Consider the following 15,692-nt stretch of genomic DNA (forward strand, 5'->3'; position numbering starts at 1 on the left):
AAAGAAGGAAGGGTGCTAGGTGATGGTAGTCTCGGGGAGACCAGTGAACTGAGCATATGAACGTGCACAGTCGCCAGCCCTGGTGAGATAGACCCCAGCTGGAGCCAGGCCATGTTAGCGAGGTGATCCCTGTGCTGAGAGCAGTGGGAGGCCCCGCAGGGCTCTAGAAGGTGACTGCACTGGAGCTGCCACGTGGTGACTAGCTTGGACCGGGGCCAGGCTGGACACCGCCTGACGAGCTGAAAGTTCATTGTAGCAATGGGCATCCACAAGAGATGCCAACAGCTGTCTGTCCTCATACTCTGTGTAAAGGTTTTAATAAACAGCAAGGAAATACAAGTTCCACAGAAGACTGCCAGTAAATTACCTTTCTTGCCCTCAGTATGCAAACCTTCTGCTATATGTATTTTTTAAAACTTCCTCTGAACGCAGATTTAGAGCTATTTAAATGGCAACAGTTGACTCTCCGGGTCTTGAGAACCAGCATTATCCCAGGACTTGGTCAGCAGCCCAAGAGAAACCTGCAAGGAAATGCCCCCAACAGATGTGCTCAGCGTTCTTTCCCCGGTTCTTTTATTTATTTATTTATTTATTTATTTATTTGACAGAGAGATCACAAGTAGGGAGAGAGGCAGGCAGAGAGGGGGGAAACAGGCTCCCCGCTGAGCAGAGAGCCTGATGCAGGGCTCGATCCCAGGACCCTGAAATCATGACCTGAGCTGAAGGCAGAGGCTCAACCCACTGAGCCACCCAGGCACCCCATCTTTCCCCAATTCTTGAAACTGCTTCGCATCAATATAGTCTTTGTGCCTGTGTGTCCAGTGGCCCTTGTCATCACAGATCTGATACAGCAGCCTTAATAACATTTTAGATTTCTCAAAAGTTTTCAAAATGTTTAGATTTCTTTTTCCAGCTGTCTGCGGTGTATTTTTACTATTGTCTTTCATTATGGAATATTTCCAATCCTTAGGGCAAGAGTAGAAAAATGAGAGTATTTCAGTGAGCTCAGGGTGGCATTCAACCTGTGGGTTCTTTGTGGAGATTTGGGAATGTACGGGGTAGCAAGATGCCTGAGGAAGCACGAGTCGCTTCTGAATTCACTATCACTAACTTCAATGAGCCATGACATGGAAATTCTCGCCGTAACTGGCCATGCATTGGACCATTTCAGTCTCCACCAGCTACAATAGCAACATTTGAGGAACACTTTTTCCTCTCCACTTGCTTTGCTTGATCCATACAAAATTTTCAAACATAGCTATTGAAAAATCAGTGTTGAGTGTTATAGATACTACCCATGTCTCCAAGTGGCATGATAGTACTTGCTCTCTCAGATGAAAAGGCTATCAGGTGCAAATCGTGGGCTCAGAAATCTGAACAGGCTTAACGCTCACCCCTGCTCTTCACTAGGAAAAGCGCCTTATCCTGTCTGCAGTCTTCATCCAGAAACAGAGGAGGAGAAGGTCTACCTCTCTGTTGTGAGGACGGAGTGTGATTTTATACATGAAATGCTTAGCATGGTGCTTGACGTGCAGTGAGGACTCAGTAAATGTAGGTGTTGCTAGCACCAGATTGTGCCTATAAAAAGTCTACGTGTGCCAGGACCCTCATTACTCAGTACACGTTTCCTGAGAACCTGGGATGGGTCAGGCTGTAGGAATGTGACGATAAATAAGACCTCTTTCATCCACGAGCACAGCACGTTCGGTCTGATGGGGAGGTCACAATCTGGCTGTTAGAGATGGATCCAGACCTTACTTCCCCTCCACAGTGCTTTCTTAAGATGTTTGATTTTATAAATCAGGAGATATTCACATAAAAATCCTGGTTTCGCTTTTCTCCTGAAAAAAGACCGGCATGCCAAGCCACCCCATAAATCATTTATGCACTTCCCGTTTTTTTCCGTCCCCTTTCCCAGCATTCCCCCACCCCAGCCTGCTTCCCGCATCCCCATCACCTGTAAACACCTGACTCCACATCCCGGGTCTGATACTGCAGATGGAGCTGTGGCCATTCAGGTCGAATGGCAGGAGGCAAAAGCCACAAAGTGGGCAGGGGCTGGATGGTGGAAAGCCTCGTGGACCAAGGGAAAACCTCTGGACTGGTTTTTAACCAGTGAGATGGTGAGGAATGAGATGATGAGGAAATGAGCCATGTGAAAAGACCCTTCTGAATGCCCTGTGAAAAATCCCTTAGAAAACATCAAAGCTTGAAGGCAGGGAGAGAGTTAAAAAGTTGTTAGAGTAACTGAGATGAAGGTTGATGGAGGAGGATAGGGACCAAGACTGACTTCTGTGCATCGTGGCAGCTGACTGGCTGGGTGGTGGGTGCTGCTACTGAGAGAAGAAAGCTAGGAGGAAGAGCATATTTGTGGGGAAGGGTGCATAAAGTGGACTGGGTCTAAGACAACAGGCTTGAGAGGGCTGTTCAGCCCAAAGGCAGTCAAATTCAGTGATTTTTTAAAGATGCCTTTCAGGGATGTCTGGGTGGCTCAGTTGGTTAAGCAGCTGCCTTCGGCTCAGGTCATGATCCCAGCATCCTCGGATCGAGTCCCACATCGGGCTCCTTGCTCGGCAGGGAGCCTGCTTCTCCCTCTGCCTCTGCGTGCCATTCTGTCTGTGCTCGCTCGCTCTCCCTCTCTCTCTCTCTGACAAATAAATAAAATCTTTAAAAAAAAATAAAAATAAAAAATAAAGATGCCTGTCAGACACAGATTGTCTCCTGCTGATCTGGGTCCTTGACCTCCCACTCTAGAGCATGCAGATACACTAGACAAGGACAGTCTTTCCCTGCATCAGCCCCACCCAACTCCTCCCCGACCTGAGGCCTACATTAGCTGAAATCCTATCAGCAAGAGCTCCCCAGCACCTTCCTGTGCCCCTCTGCAGTCTTGGCCACACTACGAATTACTTAGGTAAAGCTGGATGCCAGTCCTGCCTGTGACACTTATTGAGTCTCTGTGCCTCAGTTTCCTTCCCAATCAAATGAGGACAGTAATGGGCTCAATCTCCTATAAAATATAAATGAATACACTTAGAGTGATGCCTTTGGGAGCACACAGGAAATGCCGTGGAAGCATTAGCTGCCATTAATTTCACGAGATCCTTCTGGTGTATGGAATTTCAGATTTCCGTGTAAGAAGGAAACTATTATTTAATGGCTACTGATTATGTACTTGTCACTTAGTAGGCACTTTCAAAATAGTACCTCATTTATTCTGACAAAAACAGTAGTAATCATAATCATCCTCCCAGATGAACTTTTATAGAGCAACAGAGTGCTTGTCTCCATCCTCCCCATCATGAAAGCATTATTATTACCATCTCCATTTTGCAGATGAGTGGCCGGAGTATTCCAGAAGTTAATTCACTTGCCCAGGGGCTTAGGGGCAGTAAATGTCACAAGAAGGATTCAAAGACTTAGATGTTGGACTCATATGCCAGTCAGGCCACTCTGCCTCTCCAAGAGATCATTGACGTTAACCTATAAAGAAACAGGTTTGGAGAAGTCTAGTTTGTCATAACCTATAGGTAGAGAAATTTGGATGTAAGCCACTATGTGACCCCAAAGTCCAAGCTTTCTCCTCTCTTCAGGTAATACTAAAGAGTTAGACCCATGGAATCTGTGTGTTTCCATTGATGTGTGGGAAATACGAAAAATAACCACATGGAGAGTTATAGGTCCATAATCGAAGGAGCGAGACTGATACAAAGCGAAGGTCAAGGAAAGCTTTATTTCTCACCAAGCATAGAGAATCAAACTGACCGTTCGGGGCCGCCTCTTATAGAGAGAGCGACCCCTCCCAGCCTCACAGATGAACTTTTATAGAGCAAAGGCCATGTAGTTGAGCCTGGCCACACACAGGTGGCCAATGAAATTGCAACACACAGAGAAAGCTGCACAGTCATGCTAAGTCACACAGGGGTGGCCAATTGAATTACAGTTCACCCCATAGTAGCTATTTGAACGAACCTATCACCTTGGTCAGAACTGGTGCCCAAAAGGCGGGGGCCCACACTCCTTGGTACCTAGGGAGACAGTATGGGCGCCCCACTGATTGGATGTCTCCACCTGGCCAGACTCATCCCTGCATTTGGGCTCTGTTATTTCCACCTGACCTGACCCGCCCTTGTATTTGGGCTCTGTTACCAGGGACTGGTCGACCACATTTTACTGGTTTCCCGACTTGCTTTTTTTTTTTTAATTTATTTATTTGACAGAGAGAGATCACAGGTAGGCAAAGAGGCAGGCAGAGAGAGCAGGCTCCCCGCTGAGCAGAGAGCTGGATGTGGGGCTCCATCCCAGGACCCTGAGATCATGACCTGAGGAGAAGGCAGAGGCTTAACCCAGGCGCGCCCCCAACTTGCATGTTCGGGGTGGGGGGGCGGTTGGGGGAGGGCCCAGGGTCAGTTTAAGTTTTACTGCATAAATAACAAAATCATGGTTTAATCGGATAGAATCTCTCTGGCTAAATAGGCCCTTACAGAGAGTTCTTCATAAAGCAAATCTATTCAATCTCAAGGACTGCCCTTTAAAACTGTGCCGTACCTAAATTTTTAGTGTAAAAATGGCTCTTCCTGTGTGACATTATGGTAATGATACAGGATAGTAATTGGGAGGAGAGGACTTGAATAGGTTGCACCCTCTGAGATCACTGATACTTGACCCTTTCTTGACTTACAACATGGCAAATTCATATGCTCCAACCTATATTTCTTTGGTGTTCTTTAGTGGGGGTAGGGGTGGCTCTACAATCCTGACATTCTTTTTGAAAATTTTCTAGTTTGTGAAATCCCAAAGTCTGAAACCATCTGTTTTGCAAGTGATTCAATCAAAGCATGCAAGGAAAGAGATTATTAGAAAAAGCTGACTTTGGTTTTGAACCTGAATAAGTAGGAGGCTGATACTGTTTCTAATTTTTAAAACAATGACATGAAAAAAATGAGAAAAACCAGATTTGTAGAGGAAGATAATGAGTTCAGTGTAGAATTTTAATTTATTTTTTTAAGTTATATTTATTTATTTGAGAGAGAAAAGGAGAGCACACGTGGAGGGAGGGGCAGAGGAAGAAGCAGACTCCCCTCGCTGAGCAGAGAGCTTGATGTGGGGCTCAATCCCAGGACCCTGGGATCTTGACCTGATCTGAAGGCAGACACTCAACTGACTGAGCCATCCAGCCTCCCCTAGAATTTTAACTTTCTTTTTCCCTTCTTAAGATTTTATTTATTGCGAGAGTGAGCATGAGAAAGGGGGAGAGCCAGAGGAAGAGCAGATTCCCTACTGAGCAAGGAGCCCAATGTAGGGTTCAATACTGGGACTTCAGGACCTGACCTGAGCTGAAGACAATCGCTTAACCAACTGAGCCACCCAGGCACCCTAGAAGTTTAACTTTTTTTTTCTTTTTTTTTTAAGATTTTATTTATTTATTTGACAGAGATGACAAGTAGGCAGAGAGGCAGTCAGAGAGAGGAGGAAGCAGGCTCCCTGCTGAGCAGAGAGCCCGATGTGGGGCTCGATCCCAGGACCCTGAGATCATGACCTAAGCCAAAGGCAGAGGCTTTAACCCACTGAGCCACCCAGGTGCCCCTAGAAGTTTAACTTTTAAGGGAATAATATGCATGTGATTTCTGGTACAGGTTCATTTTATCAATTTTTATATTTTATTTTGCTTTAAAAAATCTTAAATGAAGTATAATTGACATCAGTTTGTCAATTTTGCTACTGGGCTTGATTAAAAATTATTTCTAAGTGTTTTTAAAGTGCTGGCATCCAAGTTTGGAAAAATAGGTTAAAATGTGTTTCTGATGATTTTAGGTCTTAATTCCAGGCTAGAATTCTCAGACGTATATCCTGCTCACTTTTAAACAGCTGGACCGTGTACTTAAAATCCATTTTTATCCCCAACGTGTAGTCCGTCAAGAACTGCAGGATTTCTGGTTCAGCTAGGGGAGCAGATATCACTGTGCGAACCTTATTCTCTGTTTCAGATCCTCTATGAAAACTGCATCTATAACAATAGCCTAGGAACTCCCTTGTAAGAAGCCAGAGACAATGTGTCTGAGTCAGCACCGGCCTCTCTTCTGTGACAGTATGTGACAGTATGCAAATTGCCAATGGCCAAGTTCAAGTGCGTTCATAGGAGGCATTTTTCACAGCTCATTGTACTTTATATCTTGTATTTCTGAAAAATCACTTGAGATTTGCCTACATGATAAATTCCCCTTTCCTGGTCATAAAAAAGACAGTAAATTTACAGCGAGGTCTGTTCCCTTCATGAGAGTCACAGGAGGAAAGCTCTTGGCTTTTTCCTCCATTCTCTCTGCCTGTGCACCATAAATGAAGAAGATAATATAGAGACGCGAGGGTAGCAGGTAAAGGTAACCTCATGAACTCAGAGACAGCAGAAATAGAGGTGCACATTTTTAACACAAATTTCCATCTTTGACGTCTGCTAGCTTGCTTTCACTCCCAACCCCTTTAACTGGTCTCCTGCAAAGACTTGTTACGTGAAATTCAACTTGCCTGGAAGGAAGCTATTGCTTATTAGATTTTTTAAACTGAGAAAATAATCTAACAGTCATAATTATTAGCCCTAAGGACCCCGCGAAGGAAAAGGATGCATTGGCAGAGCCCCGAACTCAGACCTTCTTACCTGTTGTGTGCAGCTCGCACATTGTTCTTTGAGCCTGTGAAGTTTTCACTTCTCTGGAGAAGTCTTGTCAACATGATTTTTAAGGTCCTGTAATCTAAAACCCATATTGTATATCTTACCTTTCTAAGGGAGCAGAAAGTAAGCAAGTTTAGTAGGGAAGGCCTCTTCTGTCCCAGACGCTACACCAGCCACAGGACGTTCCAATAAGTGTCACAGGCAGGACTGGCATCCAGCTTTACCTAAGTAATTCCTAGTGCAGCCAAGACTGCAGAGGGGCACAGAAAGGTGCTGGGGAGCTCTTGCTGATAGGATTTCAGCTAATTCAGGCCTCAGGTTGGGGAGGAGTTGGGTGGGGCTGATCCAGGCAAAGACTGTCCTTTTCTAGTGTATCCGCATGCTCCAGAGGGAAAGGCCTAGGACTCAGATCAGCAGGAGACAATCTGTGTCTGACAGGCATCTTTTAAAAATCACTGAGTCTATTTTATTTTTTATTATAATAAAAAAGGGGGGGGGACACAAAACCACAGGCTAAATATTAGAAATACTTTGAAGCTTCAATTTCGTTAATGACAAATTTAAATAACATTATATATTATAATAAACATCTATAATGGAATAGTAAAAAAAAAAAAAAAAAAAAAAAATCAGAGTCTGACTATCTTTAGGCTGAGCAGCCCTCCCAAGTTTGCTTTCTTTGCTCGGTTCACTTCCTTCATCTCCGCCTGACTTACCTTCTGGCTTGACCCCTGTGAGTTTGTTATCCTGATAGATCTTTTCTAGGCTCCACCTCATTTTAATCAGTAGTCTCTTGATCGCAGGTGATAAAACCTCATCTTGACCTTACAGACAAAGGGAGATTTACTGATAAGCTACAGGCCCTTTTTACAGTACAGCAGGAAAAGCAAAGTTGACAGCTTCAGGGATCGTTGGAACTTGAATCCTGGTGCCCCATAGGTGTCTGGATGTGTCTTTGACTCTCTATGTCTGTAGACTTGCTTCCTTAGTTTAGTGGGAATGTGGCCATCGAAAATTCCGAAGCTTCTGGGCCAGAAAGGGGCTGACTCTCTTTCCTTGGGTCCGTGTTGGGAAATGCACAGGATGTTCTTAGGTGGTTCAGATGTCTACCCTTGGACCAATTGCTGTGGCTGGACAGACAGGACATGTGGATTGCCCAAGTTTGGGATAGAAGTTCACCAGCTCTGATGATTATAAACTGGACATCCCTGTTATTATCTATTATATAGAATATTCCCAGTGTTGCTTTTTATATCCACTGCTTGAAAGCTCCTTCTCTTGATCAGAGGAACTTGCTTGGCTCTCAAAGCATTTTCTTTCAGGAGCTTATAGTACTGTGCTGATGATTACAATATAATGCACATAGAACATGTTCTGTTGGGTTTGTTCCACAAAATAATATGATCTTTTCACCCTCCTTCCTCAGCCTTCTTATTTAGGGGTCTCCTGTGCAAAGTTGGCACCTTAGACTGTCCCAGAACCTCAGCTTTGAAGGCACTAAGAACTCCCTCAGTGCAGTAGTTGGAAGAGGAGCAAGTTCTAAATTTATGTTTAAACAAAACACGGAAGAAAGTGACGTACCCTAGGTCACTGGGGTGGTTAGTGCCACGAATTTTTTTTTGGCTGCCCAAGCTCAAAATAAGCCGGCATGACTCGTTCTGATTTAATGTTGTATCTAAAAATGGAATCACCATGTTGAGGCTGGCTCCTAAGAATCTCATGTGTGTCCCTGGGAGGAGGTGGAACAGCACATTGCCTTTCCCTTGTGGTTCATCCTCGGTTAAGAGCAGGAGCTCTGCAGCGCAATGCATCTGGTTAAGTTCTGGTTCAGCATATGCTCCAGCGTTTGCAGTTTGGATAATAGCCCTTACCCCACGGTTCTGTTGTGCACATCGGCCTCCGAAATAGGGATGGTGTGTAGGTCAGTAATTGGCAGTTAGTGCTCAGTAAGTTTTAGCTGTCATCATCATCATCATGCACTGGCCCCATCTCTGGGCCCAGAGGCTTAAGGGTAATCAGTATAAGAAATGGGACAGGGGGCACCTGGGGGCTCAGTCGGGTAAGCATCTGCCTTTGACTCAGGTCATGAACTCAGGGTCCTAGGATCAAGCCCCACATCGGACTCTCTGCTCAGCGAGGAGCCTGCTTCCTCCCCTCTCTCTCTCTGCCTCCCTCTCTACTTGTGATCTCTCTCTGTCAAACAAATAAATAAAATCTTCAAAAAAAAAAGATAAAACACAGTGTTGCATAAATTGTGAGAAAATAACTTGGTGGTACTATGGAAGGGGCATTGCCCAGGGGCTCAGGGAAGAATTATGCATGAAGGAACTTGTAAACTCTGTTTTGGAGCACAGTTGGTGGGGGGGTTGTTAGGAGGAGTTCTCCAATGTTGGTCCCATATGGGAGAAATTGAGAGATAATCTGTATTTAAATGAGAAAGAGCTTTGGTCCTAAAAAAATAAGTGGGCAGATAAGGGAAATCACAATCCTCCCGGGGACCTAGGGGGCAGGCTCAGGATATTATGTGCTGGGGTTCTCAGGTGTTCTCAGATGTAAACCAATAGGGAATTGATGAGACAGGATGGGACTGTAACCTAATCGAGCGATAATGAATGGCTGGACAGGACCTGATCACTATCTATTGTATTGTTACAAATCTGATGGGAGCCCTTTGGATTAACTAGTTCGGTATGTTCGAAGAAGAAACCAGGGAGAGGGTAGGGGATATCAGATAGTACTCCAGCATCCCCCAAAGGAGAAAGTGTCTGTCCATGTAATTATTTTCACTAGCTCTATAGTAAAGAATGTGGGTGTATCAGAGCTGGATTCCATTTATTATCATCATTAACATCTTTATTACATATTTGTTGTTTGCCAGGTACCATGCTAAGTGCTGTCCATATATTGCCTTGTTTAATCCTCACAATATCCCTAGAGCATAACAACCTTTATTTTTTCCCATTTTATAAACGAGACTGAGTGAGGCTTGGAGATGTCGGGAAATCTGCTCAGGTTGCAGAACTCTTAAGTCGAGGAACTAGGATCACAAACAACTACCCCTTTGCTATACAAGTCACACCTCTCGTCATCTTCAGATAGCTTACCTACCTGCAGTCTGTATGTTAGACCTGCCAGCTGGTGTCTTTCAGACATTTACCATGGGCTACAGTAAGCCCATCCTTTCTCCTATCCCAGTCAGTCTGTCTCCATGTTCCCTGCCTAGTCCAAGTCCAAATGCAGGAGTTCATGCCTGAGAGTAAACCATCAGATGATAATTTCCCCTGTGACTTTGCCTGAAAAGAAGGATGGGATATGGTGGGAGGCAGACATAAGCATTCTGGTCGATGTTTTGGTCTCAGGAAACCACCCTTTAGGTATGCACTGGTTTCCTGTGTGTTTTGGCAGTTTACTTCTCTCTAAAACCTGGACTCTGCACATTTCTGTGGGATTCAGGACTAACTTAATTTAACTCTGTATCCTCCAGTGTCTTTGGTGACTTTCAGGGGAAAAAGTTCTAATATCAGAGTTCAAACCCTGAAAGAACTAATTTGTACAAATACAAATTTAGAGGTTACTAGAATGGCAAAAGAAGAAAAAACTCTAGCTGAAGTGACCATCAGTGGGTATCTGATAAGTTTAAACCCTGATAGCTCTGAAAGGGCTGAAAAGAAACATTTGGACATGGCAAGGCTGCATTCATTAACAAGACTTTGGTCAGATGGATGAACAAACTGGTGCTTTGGTCATTTTTGTAGCCCCGTGATGTTTGCTACAGTTGGAGAATGCATTTGAGCCCTGAAATGCCTGTAACTGGCTGTATCTTTTCTATTTCAGGAGGACATCTCCCAGGTGGCTGGTCAGCAGAAGGCACCGGAGTGTCCAACGGACAATGTACGTAATTTCCACCTTAGGTTTTGCTCTGCTGGGATGGTATACATTATAAATGGGTTCCAGAAGGAAAGGAAGTGATTGCAATGAAACTTGCTGGGAGGTTATGGTGTGTCTTAGAATTGGAGGTCAGCCCACAGCCATATCATTGATTCTAGGCAAGGTGTGTGGAAATAGTCTTTGTGCCTTTTCCTGGGCCAGTACTCTGAGCAGGTGTTTAAAAGTGAGCCATCCCTACAAACACATCTATACGTAAATTCTGAGAGTGCCATGTCTTACTTAATGTCATTAATAAAAATCTTAAGTGGGAGAATTTGTAGTTCTATAAAAATGCAAATACAGTAACTTTGGTGTTCCTTGCATTTTGAATTCACTTCTCTTAAAAAAAAAACTATAAATTTCTGTCTGTCAAATTTTTGTACTTTTGTTGGTATTGAGTTTTTTCTTTTTAAAATCTTGATTCTTGGGACGCCTGGTGGCTCAGTTGGTTAGGCAGCTGCCTTCGGCTCAGGTCATGATCCCAGTGTCCTGGGATCGAGTCCCACATCGGGCTCCTTGCTCCACAGGGAGCCTGCTTCTCCCTCTGACTCTGCCTTCCACTCTGTCTGCCTGTGCTCGCTTTCGCTCGTGCTCTATCTCTGACAAATAAATAAATAAAACCTTTAAAAAAAAAAAAAAAAAAAAATCTTGATTCTTATTTCTGTGTGCTAGGTGATACGTTCATACTACTAAAATTTACATTATGACTTTATTAGCTGTCATTATATTTAAGGAGCTAGAGCTTACATGGTATTTCAAACACTGCCAGAGAAAATAAATTTGTAAAGTCTCCAAACTTACATACTAAAAACCCAAGTAAAAATGAGTAGATGTAGGAGTGCCTGGGTGGCTCGGTCCATTGAGCATCCAACTCTTGATTTTGGCTCAGGTCATCATTTCAGGTTATGAAATCAAGCCTTGCATTGAGCTCCACGCTCAGTGGGGAGGCTGCTTGAGACTCTCCCTTGCCCCCCACTTGCTCACGTGCTCTCTCTCTAAAATAAAATTAAAAAAAAAAAAATGAGTAGGTGTGGGGATGCCTGGCTGGGTCAGTAGCTCTAGCAGAGAACCAGCCTGAGGTCAGTGGGCAACACCTGCTGTGAGCCTGGGTCAGCTCATTATGAAGAACTTCCAACCCCTTGAGCTGTTCCAAACCACCCACATGGTTTTTAATCAGCAGCTGGCTGGTCATTTATTATCAAAAGACATGAAGACATTGATAGCTATTATCAGTTGAAATCTTAAGCTTTTCTGGCATAGTGATAGGTATATTTATGTTCTTCTCTCTTTGATCTTTTCAACAAGCTCGTAAAGTTTAGAAATACCACTACCAGTTTACAGATGGGGAAGTTTACGCGTAAGGAGGCGATGTGACTCTCCTTTGGCCACACGACTAGTCAGCACTAGCAAGCTCAACAATTCATATATTCTTCGAATGGTGATTTTTGTTTTGCATCATAAATGAACTGTAGATTCCTTCCCCAGAAAAACACTGATAAACATAATTTTGGTACAACACAGGATTTTTTGTAATTCCCAAAATTTTGTAATTGCCTTTTGTGGGTCTCTTGGAAACCCTGGATAAAGAACCCATGGTTTAACTTTAAGCAGTAACTCTCAAAACAAAACTTGCCTGGGCTCCACCTAGGTCCTGATTTACTTAGTCCCTGACAATTTCTGTTATGAAGACAGCATTTGAGAACCACTGGTTTAGTTAGGTTGGATAATCTAGAACGTCCATTCCCACTCATGTTTGAATAGAAGCTATTAAACAGCCAATCCAACCTTTCCTATCTTTCATTCTTAGTAGTTTGGGTTTGTGCCAATTGAAGAGTCACAGGACCACACGTCCCATCCAACACCACACCCACCAACAAGAGGTCAGCCTCTAAAAATAGATGTTGGATGTTTCACTTGGTTTCTGTGGACTGTTTCCTTACTTTTTAATTGAGTTCAATTCTATCACTATCTGTTGGAAACATATCATGCACAATGCAGTGGGATGCTACCCAGATCTGGGATATAATGATTAGCACAAACATTACTGATTTAAAAATCACATGATTCTGGGGCCCCTGGGTAGCTCAGCCAATTAGTTGTCCTACTCTTGGTCCTGGCTCAGGTCATGATATCTTGGATAGGGCTCTAGGCTCAGCAAAGAGTCTGCTTGAAGATTTTCTTCCTCTTCCCCTCACCCCCCACTTAGGCACGGATTCTCTCTCTCAAATAAATGGGGATGCCAGGGTGGCTCAATCGGTTAAGAGCCCGACTCTTGATTTCAACTCAGGTCATGATCTCAGGGTTCTGGAATCAAGTTCTGTGTCGGGCCCCTTGCTCAGTGGGGAGTCCGCTTTTCCCTCCGCCAGCTGCACCCCCTGCTTGTGCCTTCTGTCTCTCTCTCTCTGACAAATCAACAAATAAAATCTTTAAAAAAAATTTTTTTAATTGGTTAAAAAAAAACAAAATAAGGGGCACCTGGGTGGCTCTGTCAGTTAAGCATCTGCCTTGGGCTCAAGTCATGATTCCAGGGTCCTGGGATTGAGCCCCCTCCCTCTGCATGCTGCTCCCCCTACTTGTGCTCTCTCTGCCAAATAAATAAAATTAAATTTTAAAAAAATACATTTTTTTAATCACATGATTTTTTTCACTAAGAACTCTAGCAGCTTTGTTAATGATGTGCTTTTTAAAGGTGATAGAAAACAAAAGTTGGACATAAGTGCTGTATGAATTAAGATCAGGTTCAATCTCTATAAGAAGTTTCTCTTCTGTATCAAGTATGGGTATATCAGTCTGAGAATGATGTGGTATCTCCCAGTGTCACACACTCAGGCATCTGATTACCATCCTCAAAAAAATGCATCCAGTTTTGATCTAAGACGGCTGCTCGGGCAGTTGTCATCTGCATTCCAGTTAGAACAGGAGGACAGGATCCTTACCCTGCAGAAAATGACCTGAAAATTGTACAGTTCACATCTGTTTACATCTACTGACCAACACCTAGTCCAAGGACACTGGAAAGTATGGTCCTCAGAGTCATTGGTATCTAGGTGGTTCCATTGTTCAGTTTTCTGGTAGTAAACCTGTATTTGTCATTTTTCCACTTCCCTCTTTTTAAATCACTGAAAATATGTCTTTGAATAAGTCTTCTAAAATAAGTATATGGTCTTTATTAAATGTTGGTGAGAAAAACTACAGAAAAGAAAATGAACGTCCATAGAACCAGTGCATAGCAGCGGTTTGATAAACATTTTTTTTTTAAAGATTTTATTTATTTATTTGACAGAAATCACAAGTAGATGGAGAGGCAGGCAGAGAGAGAGAGGGAAGCAGGCTCCCTGCTGAGCAGAGAGCCCGATGCGGGACTCGATCCCAGGACCCTGAGATCATGACCTGAGCTGAAGGCAGAGGCTTAACTCACTGAGCCACCCAGGCGCCCTGATAAACATTTTAAATCTGTATCATTCTGGGGCGCCTGGCTGACTCAGACAGTAGAACACACACGCGTATCCCAGGGTTATGAGCTCAAGCCCCCAGTGGGGATAGAGATGCTTAAAAATAAAATCCTTAAAAAATAAAAATAAAAAAAGAATTTGTAACATTCTTTTGCTACTACTGACTTTTAATCTGACCTCCTTCTCCAAATAGCTGTGTGACTGAGACATGTTACTTGACAGTGGTTTCTTTGTCTGGAAAAGAAAGTAATAATGTCTCACTCTCCAGGTTGTTCTTAGGATTTAAAGAGTTCATGGATGTAAGAGCGTTTTTAAAAAACGGGAAAGCACAACACAGATACACAAGGGCTGGTGTTGTTCTAGTTTTTATATGCTGCACCGTGCCTTGTACTAAGGCACAGCCTTCCACTGCCAGAATCTTGAGGTGTCATTGTTCTGGAGCAGTTACCTTGATCCTATTTCTAGACTCCAGGGACAGCCTGGTGCTTCACTGCCTCCACCAGAATCTTCCAGCTGGGGATGGGTTCCCTGGCTAACTACAGATCCAGAAGGCAGGTCAGGTCTCTACCTATGTTTCTTAACTGCCTGTTAAGCGAGCATGGAGTCCTTTTGGTTTTCCTCGGTTTTCCAATACTAATATTCATTGAAGGTATTATCCACAGAAATCCAGAATTATGAGTTAACTTTCCAGAGCTCACATAGCAAAGGTCTCTGTACCTCTATTGAAGTACAAATCCATTTTCCGCTGTGAGTTTCCATGTCTTTAATTTTGCTCTTCTCTATCCATTCATCGACTCATTCATTCATCGAACATTTATTGAGGGTCTACTATGTTCCAGGTACTGGGAATCAAGGGTGAATAAGGTATCGTTCTTTAGGGTGAATTAAAATGGCATTAGTGTACCTGGCACTTACTAGACTTTCAGTGGATGCTTATTTCCTCTTCCTGGCCCTCATGTTGCTCAATTAACCTGTCTAATGCATTTAACTATTGTGGATGTATCCAGAAGAGAAGGACATTGTCGTATGCTCAGAACATCTGCAGCATGGATTGCTTTTCAGTGGGCACAACATGGGTATGTGGACTTCACATTGATTTCATCAGAATCAATGGAAATTGAAAAAATTTTTCTTCTGTTTCCCAACCCCAGCAGACCACAATATACAGACCACAATGATAGAGTATCGTCAGCTGTTATCCTTCTTCCCTTCCTCCATCCACCCTTCACTGAAGCATCTTGGGTGTCAAGTTCGTTAGGGAAGCATGGGGGATGGGACAGAAACCATCCTAACTTCCTCCTGCCACCTATTCCACTCTAAATTCTCAGAAGACATTACTGGAGTGCCGCCATTGTTTGGGGAACAACACACCAGTTTTAAAGCCTCATCCTTTGGTTTTTCGTTCTCGTCTTTGACATTCGTCTAATTTTCCCTTCTTTTGTAGGCTGTCAGCCAGATGAAACAGCAGCAAAAAAATTCAACAAAAGTCTCCTTCAGTTCACAAGAGATCCCTTTAGCACCATCGTATCACTCAGTGGATGCGGATTTCACAAACTATGGTATGATTCTTTCCATGAGCCGAACTGAATTGACTCCTCCAACATGAGAAAAGGAGGGAATTGTGATATCCTGAGAAGCGCCCTGGA

At 43.6% G+C, this 15,692-nt stretch overlaps 1 protein-coding gene across 10 annotated transcripts in view; it reads left to right on the forward strand.

Moving 5' to 3' along the window:
- The window catches only part of PATJ (PATJ crumbs cell polarity complex component), a 377,446-nt gene that overhangs the window by 286,753 nt on the left and 75,001 nt on the right, over nucleotides 1–15,692 (forward strand). For all 10 annotated transcript variants that reach the window (XM_059135624.1, XM_059135619.1, XM_059135627.1 and 7 more), the window contains 2 exons: nucleotides 10,502–10,558; nucleotides 15,491–15,605. In XM_059135624.1, the coding sequence (XP_058991607.1) occupies nucleotides 10,502–10,558; nucleotides 15,491–15,605 (172 nt within the window). The remainder of the gene's footprint in view (nucleotides 1–10,501; nucleotides 10,559–15,490; nucleotides 15,606–15,692) is intronic.

The sequence above is a fragment of the Mustela lutreola genome, chromosome 10 (genome assembly GCF_030435805.1).
Source record: "Mustela lutreola isolate mMusLut2 chromosome 10, mMusLut2.pri, whole genome shotgun sequence".
NCBI lineage: Eukaryota > Metazoa > Chordata > Mammalia > Carnivora > Mustelidae > Mustela > Mustela lutreola.